The 20,316-nt window shown below is 37.2% G+C and overlaps 1 protein-coding gene across 3 annotated transcripts in view; it reads right to left on the bottom strand.

Moving 5' to 3' along the window:
- PRKN (parkin RBR E3 ubiquitin protein ligase) overlaps positions 1-20,316 on the bottom strand; it is a 1,163,425-nt gene that overhangs the window by 939,449 nt on the left and 203,660 nt on the right. For all 3 annotated transcript variants that reach the window (XM_074368037.1, XM_074368038.1, XM_074368036.1), the window contains exon 2: positions 508-671. In XM_074368037.1, the coding sequence (XP_074224138.1) occupies positions 508-671 (164 nt within the window). The remainder of the gene's footprint in view (positions 1-507; positions 672-20,316) is intronic.

Below are 20,316 nucleotides of genomic sequence, written 5' to 3'. Positions count from 1 at the left end.
CTCTCAGTGCCACTGGAGAACAGCCCGGAGCCCTGCGCCTCCCCCGGTGAGCCACAGCGGCAGCCCCACGGCCATCCTCCAGGGGTCACAATTGGGTTACAGATACCTCACAGCACCGGGACTGAGCAGCCTGATCTGGAACAATTTATTCGAATTCGTCTTCATTAAGATTCAAATGGAATAAGTAAGGGAGAAATTGAACAGACACAGGAATTGTGCCTTGCTGCTCCTGTAGTCAGTAAACATTTATTCACTAAGCCCAGTTTGTGTGCTCTCTCTCTCTTTCTCTCTCTCACTCACAGTTGTTCTTCCAATCCTTCCTGCTCGCTGTTTTAATGCATAATTAAGAAGGTCAGAATTAATGAAGCAGTGTGGAATAAAGTTCAAGGAATCCCCAGGCACTATTTATTCTATTAGATCTCGGGCCTGAATGTCAGCTTGGCAGCAGAAGCGGCATAAGCAATGGGGCTGGCTGCATCCCAGGAACGTCCACCAAGGGAGACTCACCTGCACTGTCAAGTCATTCCGCAGCTCCTTCCCTGCGAAAATTACACGCAACTGGTCAGCTGGAACCCCCTGTCGCTTAGCAACGGCCTCCTTGAGCTGGAAGATGCTGGTGTCAGAATCGACCTCCACTGGGAAACCATGGCTGGAGTTGAACCTGACAAACACTGGCCAAGAAAATTGGAGAGGAGGACAAAAGAAAAACAAAACAAAACAAAACAAAACAGTGAGCATTATTTAAAGCCCTTAAATGGCAATTGTAACATTTCTGAACTGATTTACCCCTCAGCCACCCTTCAATGAACAGCATACATTTTCTTTTGCTTATGAAACTATGCAGCAACATTTGAAAAAAAAATGGAGTTTCCCTGGGATTTCCCTTTCATAATTAGTCAGTGACCCGCAAACAAAATTGCACGCTCCCTTTGACATCCATCCTGGGAAACAGAGGGACTCAAGCAGAACACTTGCTTGATTGGAATTGTAAGATTCCCATGAGTTTATCGAAGAGATTCAGCTCTGACAGCCTGTACAAACTCACACCGTCTCCACGGTGCCCCCTCTTAATAAAAAATCAAAGGCATTGTGTTAGCACTCATGGTGCAGCAATGGAAAAAATTCAAGCCACTTATAGACTAGAGTGATGACGCACCAGGGCTGTGTCTAAGGCATTGGTGGCCCCAGCCAAAAGGCTCTGCTGAGTCTTACGGAGATACACATTTGCCCTTTCTTTTGAAACTAGTGATACTATTTCTCTTTTTTGGAACCACTATCCCCCTCAAGGCCCAGGCTGGCACCTTACAATCTTTTTATATGCCTTCTTCTCACTGCCAAAAGCCATGCCACCTCTTCAGTATTTCTCACGTCTGTCCTTTCCTTTCCATTCCTTCTGTCACTACTCTCAATAAATCATGTCTAGACTCTTGCAAGAGCCTCCCGATTGGAGTCCTGATGTACTGCCTTCGCTTCCGAAATGTCCTACACCATTCTGCAAAGTAAACCTTACTGATCCACAGCTCTGAGCATCTCATAGCCCTCAAGTCTTTTAAAGTGTCACACTGTCCACTGGGGAGAAAAACTCCGGATCACTCTCATCTGATGCAAACCTATGTCCTAGCATTTTCTCCATTAGTCTGTGCAGATACACTGCTTACCTAAATCCTCCAAAAAGCAAATCACAGAAAACTCCTGCCCCCATCTCTTGCCTCTATGCATATCACTCCCTCTCACCTCTGCCTGTTGAAAGCCTGTTCACCTCCATGATCCATCTCCTCCTTCAAGGAGCCCCTCACTATCAGCCCCGTCAAGACTGTGCTCACCTCTGCAGGGCTCCAGCGGTTTTTACTATGTACATCTTGCAATACTTGCCACGTTTTCTCGTAGAAGCAGTATAGCAGAGGTGACAAGTACATTCTCCAAAGTCCAAAGACCTATTCAGCAATTCCTGTAGGTCCCTCATCAGCTTAGTAGACTGGGGTAAACATAGTAACCTTAGCTCTTTAATGCTCAGTTCCCTAGTCTCCAAAATAGAAATAAACCACACAGGATGTTCTGGGATAGTATTTCCAACTATCAAATAGTTACCCTCAAAAATAATAGATGTTTGCATATGTCTTAGATGTTGGTGGTATATATTTTACATTTTCTTTAAACAACTATAAACTCCTCAAGGCCAGGCAGAATAGTTCATTTTCTGCTGTCCCTCCTTTAGATGCAGCAGTATCACCTTCTGGTTCTCAACTGAAATGTGAGATGGCCCATCGAATAATAATTATAAAAAACAATAATTACCATGCCAATAACAGTCAAGCACTCACTATGTTAAGTGGTAGAAGTTGTACCTTACACAGGCTATTTTTTAAGCTTCTTGATGATCTGGTAAGGTCAGTATCATTTTCTGTATTTAATAGAATAATAAATGAAGGCTGAGAGAATTGTAACCACTTTTCTAAGGACATCAGCTACTTTGTAATAGAATCACAATTCAAATTCAGTTCAATCTTCCTCTAAACCCAACTCTAAATAACAGGCTGCCTACAATCATTTCAGAAGAAAAGTCCACATTTCTTTTCCTTATGACAAAAAATACAAAAAAAAAAAAAAAACCAGCAAAACGTCTTTATAACATAATTCAGAAAGCCTCTATACAGGTTAGCAGTAGAAAATGAGATTTAAAAAATAAAAACTCCACTGAAGAGCTAAAATCAAAGAATAATGAACCATAATTATAAGACACAAGGAGTTAAAATGACACCAAAGTAAGAGGAGGTGCCACAGATGCCACCACAAGAGCAAAAACCTGACAAAAAGCACAGAAAATATTTAGAAAGAGTAAGGACTGGAAGTGACAAAAGAGTTTCAAATGAAAACAGCTGAAGGAAAAAAAATAAACAATTAGAGGAAAAGGTACTTTAGATATACTTTTAAGTGAATGTCATGTGACACTGTTGAAAGCGAAGGAGAAATAAAAATGTACTGGAAGCCCTTGAGGTACACTCACAGCATCCTCAGATCAGAGACCATAAGACCAGCAATTCATCAGATAAGACACGGTGACAAGTGAGGGGCTGTGGGGGACAAAAGGTACGGTCCCAGTTCTAAATTTGATTTTCTGGTCTTGTGAATAGATTTTTTTTTTTAAAGCAAAACACCAATGGGGGAAATATGGAAGAAGCAGCCGAAAACTATACAAAAGCTACTTGAAAAAAGGAATTACTATCCCAGGAATCTAAAGTTGCTGATTTTCTTCCAGGGGTTCAAATCATTGTAATACCACCTTAAGGACAAGAAACAAAGAAAAATAAAAGAAAAATATTTGCAAAAAACATACTAGATAACTCTGTACCACTAATCAAATCATTACTATCTAAAAGCCTTTTTTCCCCTTATAAATAGAAAACTAAAGTTTGTGAGTTTAAGTTCAATTTGTATAAATCATATCAATACTTCATAAATGAATATTTTTGAGCAACAAGTCAGAAACATAGTATGAATTTATGATGAAAAGAATGATCAAATACAGGTTATTTGGCCAACTAAAATATTCTTGTGGAGAAGAATAAACATCCTAAAGTGACCTGATGAATAACCAAATGCCTCTCTGGAAAACGGCTAGTGCTTAATGGCAGCAGCGTAATTTGCAGTGGGTCTCCATCTTTTTCTGACCCACGTGAGAAATGTGCCTGTTACAAAAGATTTGTTGAGATTATGGATGTATTAGGAAAATTTTTTGAAAGAACCTTTAGTACAGACTTTGTACTCTTAGTTCGAGGTAAGTTTGTACTCCAAAAACAGTTCCCTAATTTTTGTCACTTAGGGGAGGTAGCTGTCACTAAGGCAGCTTCCATCGTTAGTATCAGAACTAAGACGGATGAAATGGGATGTGAGTGGAAGCCAAATTAAGTAGCCCATTTTTCTGGTTTCTGCTCCTCTTCACGATGGACAGAAAACCTCCAGGAACAGAGACATGATAAAGAATTTAGCTTATCTGCATTTGCTGAGATTTAATTATTAATTAAAAGTTTGGGAACAATTGCTTTAATAACACCTATTAAAGCATCAGAAACAAACACCATATCACTAAACATTATCTATAATGTGTATTATCAATAAACTCATACTATATTTCTGAGAAAAAGATAATGTGACACACTCACGTTTCTTTTTGGTGTTATCCTGGACCAGGGCTGAGAAGATCCAGAGGATAAGGAAGTAACCGGAAGGGGAGAGGGAAGGAGTCACAGGTTGATGGGCACTTATCTTCTCTCAAGGCTACTCTTTTTGTCCTCTCTGACTGGGGTGCACATTTTTTAGTTATAACCACAGTAGTTTCATCAACGATTATGGTCCTTGTAGGACTGTGACTCCTTGAAAGCAGCTGTTCTGCTCCTGTCCTGAGAGCAGTCACGGGATTGAGGTGGGGTGAGTCACCCTTCCCCCAACTCCAGGTGTGGACTCTCTTTAATCAGCACAACCTCATCCTCTTTGTCACAGCGACTGGCTCAAGGATGGGCAGACGCCAGCCAGTGCCTGCTGTTCCCTTAGTTGCAGTGACTGATGCCCTGGAATAGAGGTGATCTAAGCTCAGCCAACGAAAGAGGAATCCAGGACTTATCAAAGGCTTGGTGAAGAAGTGGTTTTAGATGGCCCAGAACATCATGTGAGCCTAGACATTTTTGCTGAGAGAATCAAATAAAAACAGAGCCCAAGACAGACCATTGCCATCATCATATAAATGGACTCAATACTTTTCAGGCAAGACAAGACACTCCCTCCTCAGGAGAGAACGCCCAAGCTCTACAGGATGTTCATGCCCAGCTGCAGCCCCGTAAGTGCCAGGAGCACACCCTGATAACTGCGGCAGCCAAAAGTAACCCCACTGATCTCTGACTGTCCCTTGGTGAGGTAATCTCTTCCTGATCTTTGGGAAATATCACTCCAGTACTAATCTCCTACCCTAAACAGACAAACCTTGTCACTCGCGTTCCCCTCCACTTCTCTGCACAGAAAAACCTATTGTGAATTTCTTATAGTCCCACTCTCCATTTCTTTACTTTGTGCTGTTTTGTGAACCCACCCTTGAAGAATGCTCTTGGTATGACCTCCACATTTCCAATCCAATGGTCGCTTTTCTGTTCTCATAGTTCACCACTCAGAGACATTCAGTAAGGCTCTTGTTCTAATAAAACTGTTTTCTCTTGCCATCTGCCACTAGGCCCTCCTGGTTTCCCCCCTAGACACACTTTCTTAGCTTCATCTACTGGATTCTCTTACTTCGTTCAACCTACTGATTTCAGAGCGCCCAGGTGTCTTCCTGAACTCTCCTGTTTTGTATCTGAATGTCCTCCCAGGGTTGTAATATCCAAGCTGCACATCTTATAATTCTTGAGCAACTTAACACATTTCACTGGGAATTTTTTTTTTAACAAGACTTTTACTTTATACTCTGATCTTAAAGTCCAACTTTCCCACAACCTTCTACCTCAGACCATCCTCAGAACTATGTGAGTCCATGGAGTTACCTAATTCTTAGGACCAACTGCTATATTCCTCAAGTTAAAGAATTTGCTCCCAAGAGCTATGCTGAACATGTACTTAACAACTTTCATATAGGAATCTCAAAATACTTATAAAGGCAAAATTAACCTCCCACAAATCACATGGTAAACCATCAGTATTAAGAAAGTAAAATCTATTGTAATCCTAATTTCTTGCATTCATAATTTAAAACATTTGTTAAAGGACTGCAGCATATTGGGCATTTTTGATGGGACTCTGCTAGCGAAAAATTTTAATACATTTCAAATCATCAAAAATTAGTTTAAGAAATAACTACAAAGTATCATGCATGTGCATTCATACATAGGTATATATGTGTGTATACACAAGTGTGTATAACCAAGTTAACAAAACAACTATGTTTGTGTGTGTATTTATATACTTTATATGATATATATAGTCTGTGTGTAAATTAGTCCATGACATCTTAATATTAGTCTGAGAAATAATTACAAAGAGAAGATGAGTATATATGTATATATATACACACACACGTGTATGTTACATGTGTATATATACATATATACACATACAGTATATTACATAAATGTATATATCCACATACATATATTTTATACATATACACTCACATATAGTATTTTGTAGACCTAGATAAATGAATTACCCAATTAGTAATGTTTTGAGCTTGAACTTTAACGACTTTTTCTTAAAACTGAGAAAAATTAAAGTACGGTTCAGCAAGATTATCTATAATGTAGGGTTAAATTAAGTAGGGGGTGAAAGTGTGGCCAACACTTAGAAATCAGTAATATTTTAAGAAAGTCAAACAGTTGTTTTGAGAGAGAGCCGTTATTATATTCTGATTATTACAGAAAAAACAAATGCAAAATCACTAATTAAGGGACACCAGGAATTTGCTATCTGGTCATCATACAGGTCACTTCTAAGTCCAGAGGAAAAAGTTTGAAGAAAGCTAACTGCAACATCTAATAAAGTTATCTGTCCTGTACACCAGATATACAGAACCACAACAAAAAATATATCCAGGTAAGGGTCTTGCTTAGATGCATCAAATTTCTCTAAAAGAACCAACTATGAATATACTCTCTGGCCCTTGAAGACCGACCTTCGACTGACGTCAAGCACAGGCCTCTGCTTGAGGACGCAGCCTCAGACGGCCACGTGGAACTCCCTTCAAGCAGAGTCGAGAACTGTGGTAACAGGGGAGCCCATCCAGGCTGGAGTCACAGATCAAGCTCACCTGGCAGAGATCCCATCCTTGGGCCACGTTCACCTCCCCCTTCCCTCTTATCTTGTAGCCTGCCATCCAAAGTGTTGCACGTTAGGGTAATGAAATGGTTTTCCTTGAGTGAAGCTCTAGGAAATAGCACCACTAAAACGACGATTTTGCTAACCATCAGAATGAGACAATTGCAAAATTATCCTTCTGCAGCAGAGAATAGATAGGTTTTGACTTCTGCAATTTCTTTTCGAGAATGAAATCGAATGATGCCGTTGCTTTGAGTCCTGCTTCATCACCAACACAGTCATACAAACCGGTCTGCACTAATTCAGTCCCCTGTCCACTGAGTACTAGTTAAGAACAAAGCCCTTGAATTAGACAGCATTTTGGGGATCCCAGCTCAAGGTTAAGTGAACTTGCGCACTGTGTACACAATCTAACCTTTATTGGGTTGTTACAAGATTCAGGTAATATTAGCTATTACTATTTTTTTAAACCTTGTTATTTATATCACACAACTTAATGCCTGATTATATATGTTCTTTGGGATGACCATGTCATGTCATGTCAGATCAACTCCCTGTAGAAAATAACTATAATATCTGGACTTTATATAAAAAGCAGGCACCTGAAGGCACAGAAGAGTGAAACAAAGACGGAGGGTTCCTGTCGGGAGTACACGCCAGAAGCAAAGCCATGTAAGCTCACTTCCACAGCTTTTAGTCTGCAGCCAGGTAAAGTGTGGGAGTCGGGGGGGGGGAGGTAGCATGAAGGACTCCAGGCACACGGGTGGCAGGACCAGTCTTTCTGGCCTGAAGAAGAAAAACACTGAATCTGGAGAAGCTTGCCTCTGTGAAGAGCAGGAAAAATCCCAGAAGGGAAAGAATCAAAAAAGGAATCCCCAAATCTCTGGCTGACCCATGAACCATGAAGGCACATAACACACTCAAAGCATCTCAGCAAATGAAAGATCTGCTCAGAGAGATGAAGTATAACTCTCCACACTTTGCATGTGCACTTCAAATGCTGACTTCTCTCCAAAGAGCACGGTGTGGGAAGAGGGGACAAGAGAGGCTTCACAGAGAAGAACCTGAGGAACGCTCCCGTAGCCACGTGACCAAGGTCAGCACAACAGTGGTAAGTCATATTGACAACGTACCCCTTGATGTGATGTGATGAGAATGGCATTTTATCTCTGTGGTCTTCCTCTCAAAAACATGTAACCCCAGTCTAACCTTGAGAGATGAGTCAGACAAAAGCCAATTGAGGAACAGTCTGAAAACTACCCTACCAGTACTCCTCAAAACTTTCAAGGTCATCAAAAACCAGGTGAATCTGAGAAAGTGTCACTACCTAGAGGAGCCTAAGGAGACATGGCAACCAGGTGTAATATATTCTGCATAGGATCCTACAAGAGAAAAAGGACATTTGGTAAAAACAAAGAAAATCTGAATGCAGTTTGGTCTTTAGTTAATTACAATGTATCCATACTGCTTCATTAATTATACCAAATATAGTATAATAATGGAAGATGTTTAAAACAGGGGAAGCTGGCATATTCGGGAACTTCCTGTACTATCTTTGCAATTTTTCTGTAAAGATTAAACTGTTCTATAATAAAAGTTCACTAAAACAAACAAACAAACAAACAAACTGGTTTTTTCCAGAGCTGTTGCACAAAGAACAGAACAAATTTTTCAGTTCAAATCCAACCAAAATAATTGCCTCATAAAACAAAAGAATCAACTGTCATCAAAGAAAAATGACAAAATTCAGACTCTCCAAAAATTACATTCATAATGTCTGGGATGCAGTTACAAAATTATCCAACGTTTGAAAGAACCAGGAAAATAGAACATATTCAGGAGGAAAGAAAATCAACTGAAACAAATCGGACATAACTTTAATTTTACAACTAGTAGACAAAATTTTAAGGTGGCTACTATTTCCATCCTCAACAAAATAAAGCAAAAATATACTTGCAGTAAATGCAAAGATACAGCAGATAAGCAAAAAACAGAAATTATAAAAAAGAATCAAATGGAAATTCTAGAATAAAAACTGCAATATCTGGAATAAATCTTTATTGATAAATTTAATAATCAAATGGAGATAAGAAAGGAAAGTGTTAGTGAAGAACAGAGAGAAGAGAGATTTTTTTAAAAAAATGAACAGACCTCAGGGACTTAACAGGTAATATCAAAAGGTCAAATTCAAAATTTGACAATTTTGAATATATCAAAATTCATATAATATTGTAGTGATAAAAAGAAAGAAGAGAAAATGGGGCAGAAAAATTATTTGAAGACATAATGCCCAGAATTTTTAAATGTGTGATGAAATTAATAAATGTACCTATTCAAAATGCTCAACAAATAAAAGCAAGATAAATATGAATAAGATCATGACAAGACACATCAGAGTAAAACTACTGAAAGCTAAAGATAAGCAACAAGGTTTGAAACAGCAGGAAAAGAGGTTCCCTGATGTACAGGCTTAAATTAATGTATTTAATGATTAACTCATCAGAAACAACAGAGGCCACGAGCAAGAGTATAACATCTTTAAAGTATTCAAATTAAAAACAAAAACACTGTTAAATACAAAATCCTATAACTAGTAAAAATATTCTTCATGAATAAAGTCAAAATAAAGACATTCTGAGATGTAAAAAAGTAGAAAAATTTTCACAAGCAGACTCGCCCTATAAGAAATGTTAAAGGAAACTCTTCAGACTGAAGGGAAATGATATCAGATGGAAATTCAGATCCTCAGAAAGGGAAAAGAACATCAGAAATGCTAAATACTAGAGTAAATACAGAAGGCAATTATGTGGGGATTTTTTTTTGCTTTATTCATCTTAATTTTGTTAATACATATTAATGTTTTGAACTGTGTCCTCCTACCTCAAAATTTGTATATTAAAAAAAGTCCTAACCCTCAGCCTATTGGTATTTGGGGAGATAGTTAGGTTTAGGTAAGGTCATGAGGGTGGGGCCCTCATGATGAGATTAGTGCCTTTGTACCATAAGAAGAGACACCAGAGAGTTTGCTGTCTCTCTCTCTGCCATGTGAGGAGTAAGAAGGTGGCTGTCTAATGCTGGAGAGGCTGTGGAGAAAGGGGAACCCTCCTTCACTGCTGGTGGGAATGCAGTTTGGTGCAGCCACTGTGGAAAACAGTGTGGAGATTCCTCAAAAGACTAGGCATAGACTTACCATATGACCCAGGAATCCCGCTCCTGGGCATATATCCAGAAGGAACCCTACTTCAAAATGACACCTACACCCCCATGTTCATAGCACCATTATCTACAATAGCCAAGACATGGAGACAGCCTAAATGTCCATCAACAGATGACTGGATAAAGAAGATGTGGTATATTTATACAATGGAATACTACTCAGCCATAAAAACCAACAACATAATGCCATTTGCAGCATGGATGCTCCTGGAGAATGTCATTCTAAGTGAAGTATGCCAGAAAGAGAAAGAAAAATACCATATGAGATTGCTCATATGTGGAATCCAAAACAAAAACAAAAACAAAAACAAAAACAAAAACAAACAAACAAACAAAGCATAAATACAAAACAGAAACAGACTCACAGACATAGAATACAAACTTGTGGTTGCCAAGGGGGTGGAGGGTGGGAAGGGACAGACGGGATTTCAAAATTGTAGAATAGATAAACAAGATTATACTGTATAGCAAAGGGAAATATACATGAGATCTTATTGTAGCTCACAGAGAAAAAAATGTGACAATGAATATATATATATATGTTCATGTATAACTGAAAAATTGTGCTCTACACTGGAATTTGACACAACATTGTGAAATGATTATAAATCAATAAAAAATGTAAAGAAAAAAAAAAAAGAAGGTGGCTGTCTGCAAGCCAGGAAGAGGGCCCTCCCCAGAACCTGACCATGTTGGCACTCTGACCTCAGACTTACAGCCCCCAGAACCGTGAGAAAATTAATTTCTGTTGTTTAAATCATCCAGTCAATGATACTTTGTTACGATGCTGAGATAAGACAACATTCAATACAAAAATTTAAAGTTTCACAAGGAGCTGAAAATGCATACAGATATAGTAACTATGACAACTATAGCATAAAGAACGGGGGAATGAATATCAACCATTTCTTTTACATTTTGGGAGGAAACTGGTACAATAGTAACAATATTGACTGCAAAATTTTAAGAATATACATTATAATTCCTAGAGTAAAAACTGAAATGAATAAAAGTATTGAGCCAAAAAACAAACAAAAATTACAATTGAATTTTACAAAATACTGAATCCACCCAAATCAGTAAATGAATAACAGAGGAGCAAAAACAGAAGAGTAAATAGAAAGCATGTAACAACATGGTAGACTCAAATTCAACCATATCAACATTTACATTAAATTTTAATGAAACACTTCAATTAAAAGGTAGAGACGATCAGAGAGGACAGAACAAAGTAGACCTGATTATGTAATTTCTATAAAAGCTTCATTTAAAATACAAAGATGGAAATAGTTTGAAAGTAAATGAATAAAAAAATGCTGAGGAAAATGAGCATAAGAGAGCAGGGTGACAATATTAATTATCACATAGATTCAAAGACAAAATTATTATAAAAATAAAAGAGGTACTGGACTGTTTTGTCACCATTTGACGTGGGAGGGAAGGCTGATAAACGACTCTGAATCCTCCCAGTCTTCCTTGAGTTGGGAGAGGTGCCTGGTACCTCATTTGGCCAGGTATGGCCTGGATGGGTCTCTCAGGGCTCCCAGCCTCCCAGGATGGAGACAGAGGACAAGGTGAGCCCCTCCCACTCTACTCAGTGGGAGAGAAACATGGAGGCCTGGAGGCACAGGCAAGAGAACCTGCCAAAGACATTATCTGTGGCCCTGCGGCAACTGCTGTGATTCTTTGACAAAGGCACACCCAGTGGATTCTGCATTGGTGGTCCCCCCCTTCTCTCTCTCTTTTTTTTTTTTTCTCTTTGATTAACTCTTCCATTTTCTTCTATAATTATTTAGCAGAAGAAACATGATGGGAGGTGGAGAATGGGAGGCAGGAAAAACATAATTAAGAATCCACATAACAAGAGGTGTGTATTGTGGCTGAGACCATGCACTCTGGGGCCACCTGCTGAGATTCAAAGCCTAGGACTGCCCCTTATCAACTGTACAACCGTGTCACACAGTTTCTGGCTCTCAGTTTATTCTCTATAAAATAGAAGCTAACAATAGTACCTGCCTCATAAATTGATTGAATGAATTAACATATGAAAAGTATTTAGAAAAGTGCCTAGGACAGTATAAGTTTTAACAATTATTAGCTCTTTCCTAAGGCTGAATATATGGCTTAAAATTGTGGTTACTATGTCAACTGCACAATATTAATGTTTAGATAACTAAAGAAATCTACCTTCTATTTTCTTTCAACAGGAAAGATTTTCCCGACAGAGTTCTGTTTCACTGTGCTTTAGAGTACACCGTAATTGATCCAAAGTGACTTCGAGATAGATAGTGATATCTTATGTTTAGATAGAGCTTTCAGTTTTCAAAGTGCTTTTACCAACATTATCTCAGTTAATCTTCAAAACAGCTCTGAAAGATGACTGTGACAGCATTTACTACTCCTGCTTGTGAAACGAATAAACAGATGTACAAGAAGGGAAAATGGTTTACTCAAGATTTATAAGGGAAGGAGAGGGAGCTAGCTGTGACCTGAACCCCTCTCCTTTAGATCAGTGACTTGCACACAAGACTGTGTGCTACCTGGGAGGTGCTAGAGACTTAATCCTCACACACCCTCCCTTAAAACGGTTATGTCAGAAAACATGTCTCTGGCTGAGGTGTCCTAACAGGTCTTTTGTCCAACCTTGTCTTCAGAATCAACATTTTCCCATTTTGCAAAAGAAAGACACATCACTCACCCTTCCCCAGTTTCACTCTGGTGCATTACCACAGGGTGTCAAAAAAGGACAACTTGAATTATTGGTGACTGAGGAGCCTCTTTTAACTAAGGTCCTATTAACCTGCAGCAGAGCTTCGCTTCCTGCACGGTAGGGTGAAAGCTGGCATTAGGAACAGTGTATTTTAAGCCACTTCAGACTGTATTACCATCATTGGGTTAGGCTGGGTTGTTAGGAATTCAGATCTAGCGTAAAGAGGGACAAAAAGGATGGCAACACATATTTAACTATCCCAGCTTTTCCACCCCTTCTGTATTGCCAAAGAAGTAATTCCTCCTCAGAGGGAGTCTCAGGAGAGCAGAGGTAAGATTGTTGTCTGCAGTACAAGGTGAGAGGGCCTTATTTCATCCAGGAAATACTGCTGGCAAAGTTCTATTCCTTACCTCACCTTCCACTCTTCTATCCATCCACCCATCCATCCACTCACTCACCCAGTCATCAAGTCAGCTAGACCACCAGCTAGACAGCCACTCAACCACTGTAGAATACGAATTAAGTTATAATAAAATGGCTACATGGGCCCATTTTTTTCCTTCTGACAGATTAACCTATTAACTGATCTGATAAAGAAGACTTATTTTGCCAATCATGTAAAAACTTAGGCATTTTCTACCAATTGAATATGTTATATAAGCAGCTCCAAATCTTTGATAAAAACATATTTAAAGTAAGGGGGAAAAAAGCATTTATCATAACTATTGCATTGGCAAAGGTGTACTGAAATTAATAATATTTCAATTCTCCCAACTCTTTCTAAATATATTAGATTGTACAAAATACCTCTAAATGAAATTAGAAGTGAAATTAAAATTAATAGTGAGTTAAAAATTTTTGGTATAACCTATATAATACAATTCCCAGAAACTGAAAAAATGAATGACTATATGATTGTTTTCTAAGTAGGTAGTTCCCAATTCTTTGTTTTCAACAAAATTAGAGATGGATTTAATTGGGTTATAAATTGATAGATCACTGAAATAACTGTAATAAAGACTTACCTAGTAATTTTTTTTCATTTTATAATTTTGAAGGCATTGAAAGAATAAAGTAATATTGCTATAATAAAGTTCCTTCTATTCCTGTGTACTTATTTATTAGAACAAGGGCTTATAACTATAAAAATAGAAAGAAAGAACAGAACAATGTTGAACTTATTTCATTCTAGCAATAAGTAATCCTTAACCACAGACACATTATCAATGAGAAAAATAACCTAGTCTATCTGACTAAGAGATGCATTTCTAATAAAAGTTTATCTTTGACAGTTATTTGCCAAAAACATCAACAAATTATTCATCCAAATATAAAAGATGTTTAGACTGTTTTAATAATTTTATTAAATTTTATACTAAAAATATCATTAATGATATTGCAATTCAGTAGAAACTGTTAATATCAAGGCTTATGATACCAAAAATGTTTTAAATATATCTTAAATTTTTATACATGTTTTTGTTGCAGAGATGTATTTCAGAGTGATGTACAAAGAAATGTAAGGCAAAAACAAAATCCATTTTTGTTATTTGCAGTAGTTAGGTTCTATAAAGTCACCACAAACACTGAATTAGTGGATACTGACCCACTGCTCCTAGGAGAAATACAGGGTGAGGTTCCAGTGAGCCTCTGGTCGTATTTTCATTGATCAACCAACACATAGCCTTGCTTTATGTGTGTGTCTGTTTAAAGACACATATATAACTATATATGTTAAACATGAAGACTGTTTAATATGTACAGTTTGCTTCATTGACAGTGAATTCATGACTGACAGCAATCAAATTCATATCTGAATGAAGATTCTCTAACGTACATTTTTCCTCCATAAGGCACGTTATAGCCTTCATGTGCTTAAGACACAAGACAGCATTTCAGTAGTAGGTTTGCAAGTCTTTTTAAACAGCAAAATCACCAACAAAAAGCACAAAAATGTGAAAATATGGCACTAAACAGGACATTTGTTAACACTATGAGAACTGAAACAACAAAGCAGAGCACAGTTGTGTTCTGCCTCCACTGGGAATCTGCATGGGGAGCCACTCAAATGTTTCACCATTCTGTGTATGTTCCCGAACAACCAGGAACAATCATGCAGGGGCTGATTTTGAGGTTAGATACGATACATTTTACCATGTAGGTAAATTTGCAAAAATGGAATCCATTAATAAGGAAGATTGACAGTATTGTATTAGGATAAAGTTCTCCAAGAAATGGAAGAGAAAAACAAATTTGAGAAAAACAATGCAAAATTTCTGACCAGAAAAAATGAACTTTTTTGTGTATTGTTAAAATGATGACTGTGAAGAGCAAATCATGAAAGTTTGAATATTCCACTGAAAATACTTTTTAAAAATTCAATTGTTTTATTATTTAATCCTTAAAATAAACAATATGACAATACTGTGACTACTTAAGCCTACAATAAGTATTTTATATCAACTTAAAAATGTGCAAGAAAGTATGTGATTTTCTAAAATAAGTATTTTTATGGTATAGTTGAGCAAAATAGTTTGAAGATTGCTGACTCTAATAAAACAATATTAGTATAAAATCACAATGGGGCTGCTTAATACAAAGAAAGAAATAGTATTCAAATTCCAAACTGAATGTCATCCTACTTACAGTCAACTGGAGAGAACAAACAGCAGTTTAGTGATGTGGACACAAATTTGAGATCACACTGTACTGCAGTTCCAGGTATCTGTGTCTTTGTTTGTTCAATCACTAATGAAACATTTTTATACATAATACTTTATTGCTTTTTTGTATAGAGACAATTTTCAAACAATTTGTCATTCTCACATGCTTCAATCAGAAGGAGATTTATAAAGATATCCAAGAAATACAGCTCCTCAAATAGGAGGACCATTTTGAGGAAGAGCTAGTGTTATACAAATATATATTGATATTAAGTGTTCCCAAGTTATGTCTTTCCCTCCCAGAGATGGGATAGCTTGGCAGCTTTGTCAATAAAGTTAATTAGCCCCAGCTTTTTGTTGCTTTTTTTTTTTAATGGTAATTTACAGGCCTTTATCTCTAATTCTTTTCTTGCTATCAATAAATTTTCCATGTGACACTAAGGTAAATTTATTTCTCTAATTTTTTATATTGAAGTATAGTTGATTTACAATATTGTGCTAGTTTCAGGTCTATAGCATAGTGATTTAGTATTTTTACAGATTATACTCCATTACAGATTACAACAAAATAATGGGTAAAAATAATGTCCTGCGCTATTCAGTATATTCTTGTTGCTTGTCTATTTTATGTGCAGTAGTTTGTATTTGTTAATTCCATACTCCTAATTTGTCCCTCTTCATATTTTTTTAATCCAATTGTCTATTGATGGTCTTTTGGGTTGGTTCCATGTTTTGGCTATAATAAACAGTGCTGCCATGAACATTAAGGTGCATATATCTTTTCGAATTACTGTTTTCATTTTCTCTGGATATATATACCCTGTAGTGGAATTGCTGGATCATATGGTAATTCTATTTTTAGTTTTTCTGAGGAACCTACATACTTTTTTCCATAGTGGCTGCATCAATTTACATTCCCATCAACAGTATACAAGGGTTCCCTTTTCTCCTCTGCAACATCTGTTATTTGTAGATTTTTTCATGACAGCCACTCTAACAGGTAGAAAGTGATACAGCATCATGGTTTTGATTTGCATTTCTGTAATAATTAGTGATGTTAAATATACTTTCATGTGCCTGTTAGTCACTAATTTTTAAGACAAAGAAAATGAATAAAATTAAATTATTTGAATTAAGTAGAAGAAAGGAAGAAGTAAATGTTTTCATTGTGAGCTAATATACATTATTGATTCATTCATTAAAAACATTTAAGCTAATATATTCTAAAGTCAGTATCACATTACTGTTGAGTTAATGCAGAAACACACTTGGAAGAGCGTCAGACACACAGCATACCTTCACTAAATGTTCGTACTGATAGTGTATAAGAAAATCAACATCCTTATATCTTCCATTGACTTAGAACAAATAATAACAAATGGTTAACAATAGGGTCAGATAGGAAAAGGAAGTCTCTGTTACATAGACCAACACTTACACTATAATTTTATTACTAAACTTTAAATACAAAATTCCATTTGCAAATACATTTCCTAACTTCCCAGCAAAAATTGAAACCCGTGGCAGCAGCACTCATCGTGTGCCAGGGCACAGTGTGAATTCAAGTACAGAGCTCTCAAGCCAGGCCCCAGGGGAATTCCTTCTTCTCAAACTTCCTATGTGTCATTTAACACCTCTATGCTTTAACATCCTCAAAAGTAAAAATAACATTCATGCCTATCTTATAGAGTTGTTACAAGGATTAAATGGCTGACTATGTGTATATTGTAAACATTTAGTAAATGTTAGCAGCTATTACTAAACAATAAAAATCAACCACATTTTCCAAAATAAATTTGAAAATGCCTTTCTGATAGTCATCGAAGTGATGTTACATTCTTAAGCTCCATTTGGACACATTTGTTAAAATCTTCTCTTAAAATCTCCATAGAAGTGGAGAAATTGGAACCTCACACATTGATGGTGGGAATGCAAAATGGTGCAGCCACTTTGGAAAGCAGTCTGATATTTTCTTAGACAGTTAAGCATACAGAGGTAACCATATAACCCAGCAATTCTACTCCTAGGCATGTACCCAAGAGAAATGAAAACATATGCCTATGTAAACAGTTGTACACGAACATTCACATCAGCTAAAAGATGGATTAGTAAATGAATATATGCATACATGTGGTATATTCATACAATGAAATATTTTGTAGTAATTAAAAAGGGTGAAGTACTGAAGTACACCGCAACAGGATGAAACTTAAATAAGCCAAGGAAGCAAGTTACAAAAGACCAGAAGGTATACGACTCTGTTCATATTAAATGTCCAGAACAGGCAAAGCTAGAGACACAGAAACTGTATTAGTGGTTGACCAGGGGGGCCGTGGAGGGTGTTTGGGGGAAAATGAGTCACTGCTGAAGAGCAGGGGTTTCTTGTTGAGATAATGAAGTCTTCTAAAATTGATTGTGGTGGTAGTTGCAAGACTCTGGGGATATACTAAAACCCACTGTATTTATACTTTATTATTATTATTACTGTTTTTAATGGAGGAACTTGGGATTGAACCCAGGACCTTGTGCATGCTAAGTATGCACTCTACCACTGAGCTATACCCCCACCCCTGAATTTATACTTTAAATGGGTGAAACTTATACTGTGTGAGTTATATCTCAGTAAAGTTTCTCCCCACAACATCCCCCAAAATGTAGAGACTTACTAAAGTATTTGGCAAAAGACAATTACTTAGTACTTTGGGAATTAGCAAATAAACGAATGTGCATTCGTTTCATTTTAAGTGGCTTTGTTTCCTATTTTTATCCATTAGAGAAGCCCGCAATTATGAGAAGAAATGTATTAAATTCATAAACATCGTCTCTTGCATTTAGATGTTTGTTTTTATAATGTGGTAAAGTTTTGTTGTTAAATACCCCGTGGCTGCTATACCTAGAAGTGCTTTAAGGATCCAGAGTAGTGCAAATGGTATGAAAAAGAAGAGACATCTATTTCAGCATTAATACAGAAACTCTAATTTGCTCGAATTATTAACACTGTTCTGATTTCCATATTCTGTAAAGTCAGTATGAGTAAGATTCAGAACAAATTGCTGGTGACATTAAAATTCATTCATTCATATTTTCAACAAATATTTACTGAATAAGTAAGTAAGTGTGAGGCACAGCGCTAGAAACTGATGTCACAAAACAGAGCAACACAGCCTGGGGGCAGAGATGGTGGGACAGAGTTATGCACTGCAGCGTGCTGTCTGTTATATTAGGGCTTGTTCCACGTGCAATATGCCGAACGCTTTGAGAACAGAGAAGAGGGAGGGACTAAAGGCAGGAGGAGTTCAAAATATTGGAGAGATAAGGGAATATTTATGGCAGATACAGAAAAACAAGTAAGAGATTTCCAGGTAGAGACTTTTTTTTTTTTTTTTTTGCTACAGATGAAAGTCATAGTTTACTAATTACTCTTTAAGGAAAAGACAACATGTTTTCATTAACCGTGAGAATATCAGTAATACAAGATGGATATATTTGCAGTTATAAGCAGACAGCAGTAAAGGTCTCAAATAATTTTGAGAACTTTAGAGGTGTTCCTTAAAACTTTTTATAGGCTAAAGTTTTCTATTGTACAAAAAAACCCAATATTTCAATATTCAGACAATATGTTAACTAATCTGGGTATCACATATTTTAAAAGGAATAGGTCAAAATATCTACACATTTATACTCTGAATTGTTGAGCCTTACACAACTCGGGGGTTGGGGGTGCCGACCCTTTGAGCAGTTGAAAATCCACGTGACTTACGATCAGCCTCCACATATGCAGGTCCTCAGTAGCCGCAGGTCCTTGGTACCCAAGGTTCCACATCTGCAGATTCAACCAACTGCGAATCGTGCAGCATTGTATTTATTATGGGAAAATATCTGCCTATAAGTGGACTCTCCCAGTTCAAATTCATGTTGTTCAAGGGTCAACTGTAATTATCAAAACATCAAGCCTATTTCACTTCAACTTGACTTTTACGACAACTTTATGTGTGTATACATATAAATACATAGACATTCACACAGTCTCCTCCAATATAAGCTTTAAGGGTTAGGAAGCTAGCGTGTATCTTGTCCTGGCATCACACAGAGTTTTCCACAGGTCCTTCTGTAATAACAAGTATGTGCTCTGATAGGTGGCCGTGTACCTTCCAAATTTTAACACTGATAGAAAATGTTACAGGTCAAGGAGATCATTTTAAGGCTAAATACCTGAAGTTCAAGATGAGGAGTCAGTGAAAACTTATTTAGTCCAGTAAGTTAAAGCTCATCTTTGAACATGTTAGTATTTGCTTTGCTGCAAAGTCTATGCAAGAGTCTGTATTAAATCACTTAACTCTCCAGTATTACAAGTGGGTAATGCTCTGAAACTACTGCAAATGATTGCTCTTCAGGAACTAGAACAAAAATTATGGTAAGGATTATTTAAAGCAAAAAGTTTTCCATTAAATCAGTTGTTAACATTAATATTAACATAATATTAATATGTACCTTTAAAAAATTCAACTCAAATCTTTCTATTAGGAAATCATTCTCCATTGGGTCTTTGTTGTTTCTACAGGCTTGCCTCACCGCCTTCCATGCTGGACAGTCTTTTCATGGGTGTTTGCATAGCAAACATCTGGATCAAAGGGCAAGTGTGCTCACTGTCTTTTATAAAAGATTCAGGAATCCTAACATTTGGGTCTCTCTCCTTTAACTCCACCCACTGCACATGCAGGTGTCACCTGGCCCTCTTCACATTGCTCTGTGGGAGCTGGGGAGGAGGAGATGCTGATAAGTTGGCTACTGCTGCTGCTGTGAGTAATAAATTATCCTATTCTCTGATCCAGAAGTGTCATGTCTTTTACCAGCATCCACGCAACCGTGGCAGGCTGAAGTTGTTAGACTGCAAGGAGGGGGAAAGCTCAGACCCTTCACAGTTCTTGATGCTGC

This window comes from Camelus bactrianus, chromosome 8 (genome assembly GCF_048773025.1).
Source record: "Camelus bactrianus isolate YW-2024 breed Bactrian camel chromosome 8, ASM4877302v1, whole genome shotgun sequence".
NCBI classification, from domain to species: Eukaryota; Metazoa; Chordata; class Mammalia; order Artiodactyla; family Camelidae; genus Camelus; species Camelus bactrianus.
Note: the sequence above shows the minus strand (reverse complement) of the source record. Positions and strands in the feature narration are given on the sequence as shown.